This window comes from Cervus elaphus, chromosome 33 (assembly GCF_910594005.1).
Source record: "Cervus elaphus chromosome 33, mCerEla1.1, whole genome shotgun sequence".
Taxonomy (NCBI): Eukaryota; Metazoa; Chordata; class Mammalia; order Artiodactyla; family Cervidae; genus Cervus; species Cervus elaphus.
Window position 1 is genome coordinate 48,742,914 of NC_057847.1, and position 15,039 is coordinate 48,757,952.

The 15,039-nt window shown below is 41.7% G+C and overlaps 1 protein-coding gene across 1 annotated transcript in view; it reads right to left on the reverse strand.

Moving 5' to 3' along the window:
* LYPD6 (LY6/PLAUR domain containing 6) overlaps positions 1 to 15,039 on the reverse strand; it is a 127,003-nt gene that overhangs the window by 28,506 nt on the left and 83,458 nt on the right. The window contains exon 2 of the mRNA XM_043894838.1: positions 5,668 to 5,856. Within this exon, the coding sequence (XP_043750773.1) occupies positions 5,668 to 5,785 (118 nt within the window). The 5' untranslated portion in view covers positions 5,786 to 5,856. The remainder of the gene's footprint in view (positions 1 to 5,667; positions 5,857 to 15,039) is intronic.

The window sequence follows — 15,039 nt, forward strand, 5'->3', positions numbered from 1 at the left end:
TGCTGCTCAAGGGCAGACGACCATGACCATTTAAAAATTCCAAACATAAAAACAAGCAAACACACACTGAAAACTTCTGAAATAGTGCAGAGAAATGTGAAGTTAACTCTGCTTTAAAGTGTGCAGAATAAACCAAGTTCTGGCCAACTGGGAAACGTGGACAGGAACTTGAATCCAGCATGAACTTACATTCCTTGTGACCAGTTATGGAGACTCCGAAAGAGAACTCAGCCCAGAGCTGCGGGTGAATCAACATACAATGTAGCTGACGAACAACTGCCTCTGCCCTTCTCCATATTCCAAAATCACATCAGAAAACTCCATCACTTCTTTATCAGTCAGTTCAGTCGCTCAGTCGTGTCTGACTCTTTGTGACCCCATGGACTTTAGCATGTCAGACTTCCCTGTCCATCACCAACTCCTGGAGCCCACTCAAACTCATGTCCATCGTGTCGGTGATGCCATCCAACTACATCATTCTCTGTCGTCCCCTTCTCTTCCCGCCTTCAATCTTTCCAAGCAGCAGGGTCTTTCCCAATGAGTCAGTTCTTTTCATCAGGTGGCCAAAGAATTGGAGTTTCAGCTTTAGCATCAGTCCTTCCAATGGATATTCAGGACTGATTTCCTTTAGGATTGACAGGTTGGATCTCCCTGTAGTCCAAGGGACTCTCAAGAGTCTTCTCCAACACCACAGTTCAAAAGCATCAGTTCTTCCATGCTCAGCTTTCCTTATATGCCAACTCTCACATCCATTCACGACTACTTGAAAAACCATAGCTTTGACTAGATAGACCTTTGTTGGTAAAGTAAAGTCTCTGCTTTTTAATACACTGTCTAGGTTGGTCATAACTTTTCTTCCAAGGAGAAAGCATCTTTTAATTTCATGGTTTCAGTCACCATCTGCAGTGATTTTGGAACCCCCCAAAATAAAGTCTCTCACTGTTTTGATTGTTTCCCCATCTATTTCCCATGAAGTGATGGGACCAGATGCCACAATCTTAGGTTTCTGAAAGTTGAGTTTTAAGCCAGCTTTTTCACTCTCCTCTTTCACTTTCATCAAGAGGCTCTTTAGTTCTTCTTTGCTTTCTGACAGAAGGGCGGTATCATCTGCGTATCTGAGGTTACTGATATTTCTCCCAGCAATCTTGATTCCAGCTTGTGCTTCATCCAGCCTGGCATTTTGCAGGATGTACTCTGCATATAAGTTAAATAAGCAGAATGACAATATGCAGCCTTGACATACCCCTTTCCCGATTTGGAATCAGTCCATTGTTCCACGTCCAGTTCTAACTGTTGCTTCCTGACCTGCATACAGATTTCTCAAGAGGCAGGTCAAGTGACCTGGTATTCCCATCTCTTGAAGAATTTTCCACAGTTTGTTGTGATCCACACAGTCAAAGGCTTTGGCATAGTCAATGAAGCAAAAGTAGATGTTTTTCTGGAACTCTCTTGCTTTTTTGGTGATTCAGTGGATGTTGGCAATTTGATCTCTGGTTCCTCTGCCTTTTATAAACCCAGCTTGAACATTTGAAAGTTCACAGTTCACATACTGTTGAAACCTGGCTTGGAGAATTTTAAGCATTACTTTGCTAGCGTGTGAGATGAGTGCAACTGTGCAGTACTTTGAACATTCTTTGGCATTGCCCCTTCTTTGGGGCTGGAATGAAAACTGACCTTTTCCAGTCCTGTGGCCATTGCTGAGTTTTCCAGATATGCTGGCATATTGAGTGCAGCACTTTCACAATATCATCTTTAGGATTTGAAATAGCTAAACTGGAATTCCATCACCTCCACTAGCTTTGTTCATAGTGATGCTTCCTGAGGCCCACTTGACTTCACATTCCAGGATGTGAGTGATCACACCATCGTGATTATCTGGGTCATGAAGATCTTTTTTGCATAGTTCTTCCGTGTATTTTTGCCACCTCTTCTTAATATCTTCTGCTTCTGTTAGGTCCATGCCATTTCTGTCCTTTATTGTGCCCATCTTTGCATGAAATGTTCCCTTGGTATCTCTAATTTCCTTGAAGAGATCTCTAATCTTTCCCATTCTATAATTTTCTTCTATTTCTTTGCAATGATCACTGAGGAAGCCTTTCTTATCTCTCCTTGCTATTCTTTGGAACTCTGCATTCAAATGGGTATATCTTTCTTTTTCTCCTTTGCCCTTAGCTTCGTTTTTTTTCTCAGCTATTTGTAAGGCCTCCTCAGACAACCATTTTGCCTTTTTGCATTTCCTTCTGTATAGTGAGCTCTTTTTAATCAGGCCATGGCTCTATTCAATTAGCATAGATCAGTTCCATTCAGTTCAGTCGCTCAGTCATGTCCGACTCTTTGCAACCCCACAGACTGCAGCACGCCAGGCCTCCCTGTCCATCATCAACTCCTGGAGTCTACTCAAACTCATGTCCATTGAAGTTGGTGATGCCTTCCAACTATCTCATCCTCTGTCGTCCCCTTCTCCTCCCACCTTCAATCTTTCCCTGCATCAGGGTCTTTTCAAATCAGTCAGTTCTTTGCATCAGGTAGCCAAAGTACTGGAGTTTCAGCTTCAGCAGCAGTCCTTCCAATGAATATTCAGGACTGATTTCCTTCAGGATGAACTGGTTGGTTCTCCTTGCAGCTCAAGGGACTCTCAAGAGTCTTGTCCAACACCACAGTTCAAAAGCATCAAGTAACATAGGTCATCTAACTGGAAATTTTCCATCAATTTCTAAACAGCATAGATGGTTGCCCCTCCTGTGTTATTCAAAGATCATCCTTCAAGGATCCCATTCTGAAACGGACTTTCCAAATATGGTCCCATTTGTGACTTCCTTGGTAGTCCAGTGGTTAAGAATCTGCCTTTCAGTGCAGGGGACACAGGTTTGATCCTTGGTCTGGGAAGATCCCACATGCTGTGGAGCAACTGAGCCCAAGGGCCACAACAACTGAGCCCGTGTTCCTAGAGCCCATGCTTTGCTATAATAGAAGCCACTGCAAAAAGAAGCCCAAGTTACAACGAAGAGTAGCCCCCCTTTGTCACAACTAGAGAAAACCCGCACACAGCAATAAGACCCAACACAACCAAAAATAAATAAACAGAGGTCCACCCAATACCAGTACTGGCACACCATACCACTGATGCAGAAGCAGCATGTGTGTTTGTCTGGTTCTTGATCACTTAAATCAACTCCTCTTAATTTTCCTTCCCACTCTGTGTGTACAATCACAGCCTCAGAGAAGGCCAGGCATGGGTCTGTTATGAGGCCCAGTGACTTCTGAATCTGTCACTGAAGCAAACAAAGAATCCCACAGAAGCTTTAAGTCCTGTAAATCAAACACAAGAGGCCGGAACCTAGGTTTTTTTTTTCACCAACTCCAATTTAAAAAAGCATGGCTGTGATCCCATGGACTGTAGCCTGTCAAGCTCCTCCGTCCATGGAATTCTCCAGGCAAGAATACTGGAATGAGTGGTCATTCCCTTCTCCAGGAAATCCCTAAGCCAGGGATTGAACCAGGGTCTCCTGCACTGCAGGCAAATTCTTTACCATCTGAGCCACTAGGGAGGCCCTTGGAAAAGATAACACATGCAACCCTAGAAAACAGAAAAACTAGCAAAGCACTCTCTTTTCATGAATGTTACTAAAATAAACTGCCTTGCAAAAACAAGCAGCCAGATAAGCTTTCCACACAATTAACCAGTAGACACCAGCCTATATTGGTGAGAACAATAAATCTAAAGAACTACTAGCTGCCAATCAAAAATATATTTGGAGTTAAAAAAATTAGTGCTGTATATTTAGCATTCTCAGTTTACTATCTGAGTCAATTACAATAGCATAAATAATAAGCATCTGATTTCATGTTATGTATGTACCTAGTACTTTACAAATATTCTTTCTAGTCCATAATACAATACTAAAGGGTATACATCATTCTAACCATGCTAGAAATGTAGAGATCAAACTTTAAAAGATTCGCCTAACATTTACTAAGCATTTACTATGACTCACAGGCTTCCCAGTGGCACTAGTGGTAAAGAACCTGCCTGCTAATGCAGGAGACGCAAGAGACATGGGTTCAATCCCTGGGTCAGGAAGGTCCACTGGAGGAGAAATAGCAACCCAGTCCAGTATTCTTGGCTGGAGAATCCCATGAACGCAGGAGCCTGGTGGGCTGCACAGAGTCGGACATGACTGAAGCGACTTAGCACACACACACATGGCTCACAGTGCTAAGTGCTTTGTGTGTGTTCTTTTACTTACTCTTCACAAAGTTAGAGAATTTATTTCAAGTCAGAAGGCTATGAAGCAGCTGACTGAGGTGCTCACCCAAGGTCAGGTGGAGTCCAAGTCCCTGTGCATTCCTTGAACCATCTCTCATTTAACCAGAACATGAAGACATTAAATATTTTAACTATGTGGCATCAAAGGAGTCCAAGTGACTGCCTCTACCTTGCAGACTGCATGTTCCTCAAAAGCAAGGACTATGGTTGGTTTGCCTTTACATCTCTCATGCCTATCACATCATGACTTCTGACACACAGTACATGCTCAAAAGAGTTTGTCAAACAGAACACTTGAAAAGAGTGATACACCTTGAGGCAAATGCTAAAAGGTCAGCCCACAGACTAAATACCCACCTCTCATCACCACCAGTATTCTTGCCTGGAGAATTCCATGGACAGAGGAGCCTGGCTGGCTACCGTCCATGGGGTCACAAAGAGTCAGACAAGACTGAGCAACTAACACACACTCACCACCACACTGGCAATCCAGCAGAGGGTTAAGCAAATATAAAAGATGAGATAAATACAGAGGTGGTGACCAATAGAGGAAGCTAAGCTGCCGTGCTTCCCAAGGTGCGATTCTTAGAATATAGGCAGCAGCAGAATCACCTGAATTCTTGCTGAAAGCAAAAATCCACGGGGACCGCCCCAGATACATGCAGTCAGACACTCCGGGGAAGGGACCTGGGACACACATTATTCTGCACTCCGAAGATAACTCTTAAACACAGGAAACTGAAAGTGATAGGCAATAGGAAGTGGTGAGAGGCAATTATGCTGAAACTGAGAATTAGATGCACAGACAGGAAGGCCAGCTATTATCTTGCTTATAAAGGCCTGATCTTTTACCAACACCTTCCTCTGGGACTCGGTCATTTACTTTGATAACTGACTGAGACCTGGCACAGTCAGAGAGAAAAGGGTTCAGAATCAGAGCCATGGGTCAGGGAACAGAGCAAACAAGACTAACATTTGACTTAAAAACAAACACCCTGTAAAAGGGGGAGGTAAACACGCACAACATATTTTGGTAGCATGCACAATAGCTAACTCATGTCTGACTCTTTTGCAACTCCATGGACTGTAGCCCACCAGGCTCCTCTGTTTATGGGATTTTCCCGGCAAGAATTCTGGAGTGGGTTGCCATTTCCTCCTCCAGGGGATTTTCCTGACCCAAGGATCAAAACCTGCATCTCTTGCATCTCCTGCATCTCTTGCATTAGCCGGTGAGTTCTTTACCACGAGCGCCACCTGGGAAGCCCAGCACATCCACTCCCAACAATTTAGTCACCAGGTTTCCCCTACATGGAAGGCTGCCTACTCCTGGCCAGTTTTCAGCTTTCAAATCTTATTTGAAATCAGGTGACATTTCTGCAGCAAAGAGAAGGGAGTCTTACTTGAAGGGTGGAGGTAGATAATGTCTTTCACGGTGAAGTCCCGGGACTGGGCGGCTTTCAGACAGTCAGCCAGCAGACTGAGGAGCAGCAGCCAGGCCAGGGCGGGGCCAGCTTCCATGGCAGACCGAGGCTTCACTCATCCAGGGGACCTGGGAGCGGGGACTCCAGATGATGAAAGAGGATTTGCACCTGAAATACGAAGCCAGAGTCATCTCAGTGTCTAAATGGGGAAAGTCACAGAGACTCGGCCCAGCTTCTGCTGGCAGGATGAGCTGGGGAGAAACAGGGAGCCCAGGGCACAAGGATGTGGGTAGACAGGGAGAGAAACTTTATAGACTGTAATTTTAGAGCACTTAGAAAATTTCAACCCAAATCCATTCTTAATTAGGTTGCTAAAGCTCCACTGCTGGCAGTCCCTTCTAATATCCAGCAGAGATGGTATCAAGGGAGATTGAATTTTAATGAAATCCAGCTATTTTTGCCAGGAGGCCAGGGGATGGCTGCCAGAATCGACAATAAATAAGTCAGGTGCAGAAGCTCAGAAGCATTTCTTTGATAACAGCGAACGCCAGGGATAAGAGTACGGCCGTACTGGGTCATGCTGCCCATACAAACCTGTACAGGCTAGACTTTCAGATTAGAGGAGAAAAAAGATACGGAGGTAAATTGGCCTCCCCAGTGAACCAAAATGTGTCTTTATAGCTCAAAATCTCCTTCACATAACGAACATTATTGGCTGCTTACTGTTGAAGTCCTTAGTATGTATCAGCTGGTTCTCCTCATAACCCTATGAAATAGGCACTGTTACCATCCCACTGTGAGGTAACAAGTCCAGCAAATATATAGAGGAGTTGATTTAAACCCAGGCAGTCTGGTAAAGAACCTGCCTGCAAAGGCAGGAGACATACGATACCTAGATTCGATCCCTGGGTCGGAAAGATCCCCTGGAGGAAGGCATGGCAACCCACTCCAGTATTCATGCTGGGAAAATCCCACGAACAGAAGAGCCTGGTGGGTTACAGTCCACAGGGTCACAAAGAGTCAGACACAACTGAAGAGACTGAGCGCATGCCCAGTCTGGCCATTGAGACCACATTTAAAACTAGGTGATACTGTGTTCTTCCAAAGACTGATTCATGGTATGTAACAAAACCTGAAAAAATGAGATCAATGTGTTACTGTAACACTAAGCTATCATCATTCTACCCTTTATTTGGACTCTATTCTTTTCAATTAAATTGATGGCAGTAAAATCTTTATTTACTTACTTAGAGTACCATCATTTGAGCACCCATGCAATGGGTCAAGTTAGATATTCACTTTATTTTAAACTGGCTAAAAAAATAATTTGGACATTTTGTTTACAAATTCTGATACAAATATTCAATGACATTTTAAAAACAGCATAACAAAATAATCCTAAAGTTATTCTGCCAAAACAAACAGAAAACAAGAGTAAATATATTACAAATCAAAATCAATAAAAAAATCAATATGGATTTATCAGATATTAGAACACAGTACAGAGTAATATTAATCAGAACAGAATGAGAGAAAGCATAAAAATGAATTCAGAAAAATAGAACACTCTAGGGAACTCAGACATAGAACTATTTTTCAAAATCACAGAATAGGAAAATATTATATAATAGTATGATAACTTTCTTAAAAACTGTGAAAAAGATGAACTGACACCCAACAGCGCATGATACACTCAAATTAACTCCAAATGGATTGGTGTGTTATTTTGTTTTAAATAGATGAATTGCTAGAAAAGGGAATAGAACCCTTATCACCATGTAACAGCCTGATGATGCCAGCCTTGCCAATTTCACACTCACTACACCCTCTTCCATTTATAATTTGGTTCCCCCAAACAGGTTTGCATTCAGAAAGGGAAGGAGAGGCTCCTTCACTTCATAATGCGACTGCCAGGCACTGTGCTAGGCACTTGGTTAAATAGTGTGATGAGAAAACAAGTATCAAGGATTTCTTTCCCTCCATGAGTGACAGACACGTTTATCTCATCTTAAACGGAGGTAAGAGTACTTCCGTGTCCATGCTCTAGGTCGGGTGAGACAGCATCTGAGGGACAGATTCGCACAGCGCCCCCTGGACCCCCAGAAGGAATCGCACTGACACCAGTCTCCTGACAATCTGGGCTCCTCACAATCCAGGCTCACAATCTGGGATGGTGAGGAAAGCTTTCTGATTTTATTTTGAATAATTTAACATTAAATATCAACTAGTTGCCAATCTTAAGTTCTTTTTAATCTGAAACTTGATGTCAACACATACCAAACATTGCAAGTGGCTCATTTTCATTAAAGCATCTTTCAACCACAGTATTCCTTCCAGTTATTGATTTAAATTGTCTCCCTCTGCACAGTCCTTGCATAAGCATCAAGCATTACTTAATGTCATCTGAAATTAACCTTACTTCAACCTCTTTGGCATGGCTACTCAGCCAAGAGCCTTCATTTCACAGCTTGCATTGATCATGCGGGAGTAACACATAGAGGGGAAGAGTGAGACGCCTGAACTTGAAAGCTTACTCCAGTACTCTCTTGCTGTGCAACCTTAAGGGAGTTACTTAACAACTCTGTGCTCCAGTTTCCTCATCTGCAAAATGAGGATAATACTGCCAACCTTAAAACTGTACTATGCTGGCTCAGTGATAAGGAATCTGCCTGCCAGTGTAGGAGACATGGTTTGATTCCTGGTCCAGGAAGATTCCCACATGCCATGGAGCAACTAAGCCCCCCACACCACAACTCATGAGCCTGTGCTCTAGAGCCCAGGAGCCCAAGCTGCGGAGTCCACGTGCCAAAACTATTGACACCCATGCTCTCTAGAATCCCTGTTGCACATCAAGAGAAGCCACCACAGTGAGAAACCAGAGCACCGCAACTAGAGAGCAGCCCCTCCTCCCTCCAACTAGAGAAGAGCCCATACATGGACAAAGACCCAGCACAGTCAAAAATAAGTAAATAAATAAAATTATATTAAAAAGTGTACTACGAGTTGTCCTTAGAGAACAGACTTGGGTTTGCTAAGGGGGAGAGGGTCCTGGAAGGGATGGAGTGGGATGCTGGGGTTAGCAGATGTAAACTATTATATATAGAAAGGATAGAACAGCAAGAATGGGAGGAACAAACCCAAGACAATGAGGGTAAAGGAAAAAGAGAGAACAGGAGGGAGAAATAGACAGAGGTTAAGATGAAGCTAGAAAATATAAAGCAATGTGATCCTACGTTACTATGCTGCTCACCACTTCATAACAAGCCACAAAGAGATGATTCCAAGGAGCAGCTGCACTCCGTGTGGTCCATGGAGGAAGAAAGGAAGGAGAGTTTATCTGCCTGGTGCCGTTCTGTCTCTTGTCTCCCACTGACCAAGTTTCACTCCACAAAGAACTCACTCCTCGACATTTCAGCAGTCAGAGTGGAGGGTCAACCCCATGTGGATGCACCTCTGACCAAGAAAGAGAAAGAAGGCACCAGCCACAGGAATCTAAGGTAATACTCAAGGTTTGTCCCAAGTGCATGTGCTATTAATCCTTGTAAATGCCACAAGCTTTTGTTTCAGGGTTTGTTATTTTTGTTTAAAATGTTTTCTACTGAGATGAAATTCATATCACATAAGACTCATCATTTAAAAACAATACAATTTAGTGGGGGCTCTTAGTATGTTCATAGTATTGGGCTACCATCATCTAGTCTAGAATGTTTCCATCACCCCTGAAAGAAATATTGCACCCATTAGCAGTCATTCCCAATTCTCTCCTCTCCCCACTCCCTGGCAACTACTAAGCTACTTTTTATCACTATGGATTTGCTTATTGGGAACATTTCATGTAAATGGAATCATACAAGATATAGTCTTTTGTATCTGGCTTCTTTCACCTAGTATAATGTTTCCAAGGTTCATCCATGTTGTAATATGAATCAGTACATGATTCGTTTTTATTGCTGAGTAAGATTTCACTTTTATACTACTCATCATTTGATAGACATTCGGATGTTTTCCACTTCTGGTCTATTTGTGACTAATGCTATTATTAACATTCATGTACATTTTTTGTATAAACATATGTTTTTATTTTTCTGGGTATATACTTAAGAGTGGAATTGCTAGATCTTATGGTAACTATGTTTGACCTTTTGAGGAACTGCCCAACGATTTTCCACTATGACTACACTATTTTACATTCCCATCAGTAAAATTTCTCTGCTTCTTCACTAACATTTACTTTCATCAAAACATTTTATTACAGCCACGTTAGTGAGTGTAAAGTGTACTGTGGCTTTGAGTTCCATTTCCCAAATGACTACTGAGTTGAACATATTTTCATGTGCTTACTGGTCATTTGCATATCTTCTTTGGAGTAATATTTATTCAAACACTTCGCACACTTTAAATTGAGTTATCTTTTTATTGCTGAGTTATAAGAGTTCTTTCTATATGCTAGACTCTGGACCCTTCTCAGATATATGATTTGCAACTGTTTTCTCCCTTTCTCTGTGTTGACTTTTCACTTTCTTGATGACATATTTTGATAAGCAAAAGTTTTAAATTTTGATAAAGACCACACATTGCTTTTTATAAACAGAGATTGTGTTCCCTTATACAAGTCAAGCGCAACACAGTGCAACACACAAAAAAGATGTGTGTATACAATGCACAGTAAAAGAGCTCATCTACTTTATAGTAGCCAGAGCTATTTTTTCACCTCTTTCTTTTTTCCATGAGAAAACAGGATGGGCAGGACTATTTATTAATATCACCAGCTGCTTACATTTCTGCAATAAATCATGAAGCACCACTCACTCTATTAGTATTTTCTAGGAGATGAAAAGTGAAAGATGAGCAGCAGGCATTCACAATTAGTCTAACTGCTACTGAAATATGGGCTCTGATGAGAGGGATGTATCTTTTCTATTCAGATTCTCAGTAGTTGATGGAGTTCTAATCCCTTCACCCCACAAATACCCTGCTGGACATACTCAGTGATATTAAAGGTCATTTCTAGAACTTTAATGCTTTTCCCTAGAGTCCACTGTGTCTTTGGAATGTTCTAGAGATTTAGAAAAGATGTTGTACTTCTATTTTGTGCACTGCTATTTGAATATGCACTGAGGATTCGTCCCTGACTACAGCTCTCTTATGAAGAAGCACACTCTCATTTTCACAGTTCTGTGACCTTTCATTTGTTATTTATGAGCTTTTGCAAATCTAATACCATTCTGACAGATTTAATTTGTGCTCTAAATTACCTTTGCATGAGTTACTCAACTGCTGGGTTTATTCCAATAGATTACTTGCTACATTCTGAAACAGAAAAAAAAATTAGTTCAAGATCTATTAGACTCCTTCCACTTGGGAGAAAGTTGAAAAGAGTGACATTCTGATTTTTACTCCATGGTACTAGATGGTATATAGGAGGATTTCTAACTCTAGTCAGACAGTCAAAGCAACAGAGTCAGAACACACGTCAAACTTTACTAAACTACATACTAATTGTTATCTCATATAGTATCCATAAGAGAAGATTACTTCCTATTCCTTAAACTGATCAATAGATGACAATGAAGCACTTCTGGAAGTTACAGATATATTAACTAAGTACTAAGTGACATGCCTCAATACTAAGTCAATATATAAGCAATTGTAAAGGAGAGAACTAACCCAAATATAAATATTTTTCAATGCTACTCATATTAAAATTTGAACTGCCTTAATACAAGAACAAAATGGAATTCTAAAACCTGAAAGATCATTACAATTCTTGATTCAATTGTCAATATATATAGATTAGGCTTGGTGCCCTAGTGATCTAAAAAAGTTAGTCCAGCTCCCAAAAGTATAAATTAAAGGTATGATGTCACAAAACTAAGTCTACTTAAATATAATTCTGACCATAGTACCTGTCTCACAATTTGGGGACTGCCCATGATATGTGGTGGTTTTAAAACATGTCTGCAAGCCTGTTGACAGGTCACTGTTACAAGGTGGGATCTACTTCTCCCCTTGATTCTGGGCCGAACTTCCTGGCCAGTTGACCAGAGTGTGGTGGAAATGACACCATGTGACTTTCAAAGTTGGGTCACAGAAGGTGATTCAACTTCTAGCCAGTGCTCTGAAACACTCATGCTGAAGCTGCACAAGCAGTCTGGGTACTTTGGGTGAGATGATGTGAGAAAGTTCAAGTCGTCCGAACAGAGCAACTGAGTGTTCATGAGGAGAGAGCTGCCTGCTGGCCCCTAGCTGCTCCAGCTCCCTTTTCTCCCCTCCACCCCAGATCCAGCTACTGACCGATTGCCACTGCATGGAGACTCCAAGCGAGAACTGCCCAGCCAAGCCCTTCCCATATACCTGACCCACAGAAACCATGAGATAAATGAAATAATGGTTACTGCTTTATGCCACCAGGTTTTGGGTGGTTTATATGCCGAAATAGATGTCTGGAACATAAGGAACCGGAGCAGGAGATCTAATTAGGAACTGCAGTTCTGCTCAAGAAGATAATCCTCCTTTTCACACTGGTTGGAAGGCATAGAAATCCAAATCAAACAAGCTGTAACCTAAATTGAAGGAAAGGGGTTGAGGGGGAGAATTTTACTGTCTCACTTGACTGTCCAGCTCAGACACAGCTGGACTTTAAACCCATTGTCAGAAATTTCCACCCCTCTGAGAGGACTTCTGTTTTGTCCTCTCTCTTGCCTTTATTCTCACTCAGGTCTTCTCAAACTGTAACCAGTTTCAGAAGCATTCCCAGGGAGGCCCTTCCCCATCTGTTCCAGGCAAAGCCTGAAAAAGGAGCGAGCTTCATCGTTTGACCATAACTGGCCAGGGCTGGGTGACTAGCACATCACTGAGACGAACACGTAGCATCAACTTCATGGAAATCACATGGATATATTGGTTTCCCAAAGGAAAATCTAGGTGTTGTTACCTGAAGAAGAAAACTGGATGCTAGGCTAGCAGAATTACACCGATGTCCACTACAACAAATAACACAGACTTCTAAGTAACTTCATTAGCCTAGAAGTGCAAAATAAAATGAATGGAAGCTCACATGAACATTTCAGCAAATGCCAGAAGGTGGAGAGGTTACCTACTGACATGATTTACTTCTGTAAAAATGGAATATTACTCCATTACAACTTTCAAATCAAATATAAGGTTTAAACAGTGAAGACAGTTCACGTGGGCGTATGGAATCAGTTTTGCCCTATACCTTCCCCTTCTGAATGGAATGGCTCCTCTGTTGACACATGACATGCATTGCTATTGGCAAGCACAATGTCCTTTCATGAGCCATCCCACAGGACACTGTTAATCAGCCCTCTCTGAAAGAGGAGCCCCCAAGAAGTAAAACTCAGGAGCATGTGTATGTCCTGTTCTTCCCCATGTGGAAGAACATGGGGAAGGAGGGAGAAGAAGGAGGAAGAAGAAGAGAATGAAGCTTGCTGGCCAAGAGAGACACAGGAGACATAGAGCAAAAACCAAGCTATGTACAACCCTTGCTTTTTGATCAATTTTTAACTCTTCCCTTGGATGCTTCAGTCTCCATCCAATAAATGCCACTTTGCTCAAGCTCGTTTGAAGAGGCTTTCTGTCCCTTGAAATCAGGAGCTCTTACCAATTCAAGAGTCTTCCAAAAGGGTCCAGCCACTAGGTTATATTTTCCTTTGCAACAAATATGCACTTTATCAACAAAATATGCTCTTATCAACTAAAAGTTTAGAGTTGGTTTTTTAAATGTCAATAATAGAGAACTATCTCTTTCAGACTTCATAGATACTGATGCTTCATTTCCATAACCTAAAGGGTGATAGATGTTCACATATTCCCAATTTAAATTGAGGATCTATTTGCATAAAAATCAATGCTTTAAAGAAATGTGTATTTCTTTTTCAGGAACCCCTTGGCAAGGGCTTGAGTTATAGGGAAAAGCTGCCTTTCTATTTTGCCCTAAGCTGATTTAGAGGTCAATTGCATCAAAAATGCTTCAATTCTTGAAGGATAAATGATGCTGGCCAAATATGTGTAGCAGTATGTTCACATTTCTAAAAGACGCTGTATTAAGTCTCTTCTGCTTGTTGGCCATAGGCTTGTTTGCTTCCTCTATCAATTTGAAGGTACTAGAGAACTGACGAGATAGTTTTGAAGTACACACAGCCATAAGGGGATAAAGTCAAAGAACTCTCCGGGGAAAAAACAGGACACTGGATACATTTCAGCTAGTCTGCCAATTTTTTACTTACTTAGAAGGGAGTAGCAATTTGGAGAAAGTTTTGCTTTTGTGTTTTTCACTAAATGTTTCTCTATGTTTAAAAATGTCATGTTGACATTTTATTTTTTCTAGGAATTTTCATCTTAGAAACCTTCCAAAAATGTGAAAGTTCAAAATATTCTCAGAAACAATACGATAGTTATAGGGACTTCCCTGGTGGTCCAGTGGCTAAGACTCCACACTCGCAATGCATGGAGCCCGGGTTCAATCCCTACTCAGGAAAATAGATCCCATATGCCACAACTAAAGATCCTGTATGTCATAACCAAGACCTGGTGCAGCCACATAAATAAATAAATATTTTTTCAAAAGAAAGAAACTATATGATAGCTGTAAGTGGATTTAATTGCAAACGCATTTGCTCTTGGGTTCAAAATAGCCCAGTTCCATATCCAACATTTAGATCAAAGAAGAGTTACCTTGGTTCTGTACAGAAGCAGTCTTCTCTGTATTTGGAGTAGTATGTTAATCTTTCCCCTGATAATTTAGAGTGTTTCCAAAACTTCCCTAATAATCAGTTATAAAGCTGACACTGCCTACTGTGAATCCATGGGGATGTTCTGCAGTGTTTGAGCACGTTTTACTGGCAGAGACCACTGCATGGTGTTTGGGGCCACTCTGTTTTGCTCTTAGAGACCTGGTGTGAGGATCCCTTCTGAGACCCTGAGGCCTATTAATTCTTCATGTCACCCCTCCCAGTTGGCATTGCCCACTACCATGCTCACCCACATTAAGTGCTCTCTGCCTCTCTCGTCTCCTCTTACACATCAGAAAGCCAGACGTAAACAAATGACCCCACATCTCCAACCTCTTCATGAAATATTCCTTCTATTGCTTTAAGATTGACTAAAGTCTGGCTCACAGAGGAAAAAAAAGAAAATACTTTCTCCAGGACTTCTGGTGGAAGGTGCTCATCTACCCAAGCTCCATGGATCCTGGGGCAGGAAGGAGACAACATTCCTCTCCTTTCTAAGGCAGCCTACAAAACATTGCTCTTCCTCTTCAACTGATATTCCTCCTCATCTCAGAAGCTAAACCAGCTGCCCTTGTAGCTGTTGTGAAGTGGCTGGAGA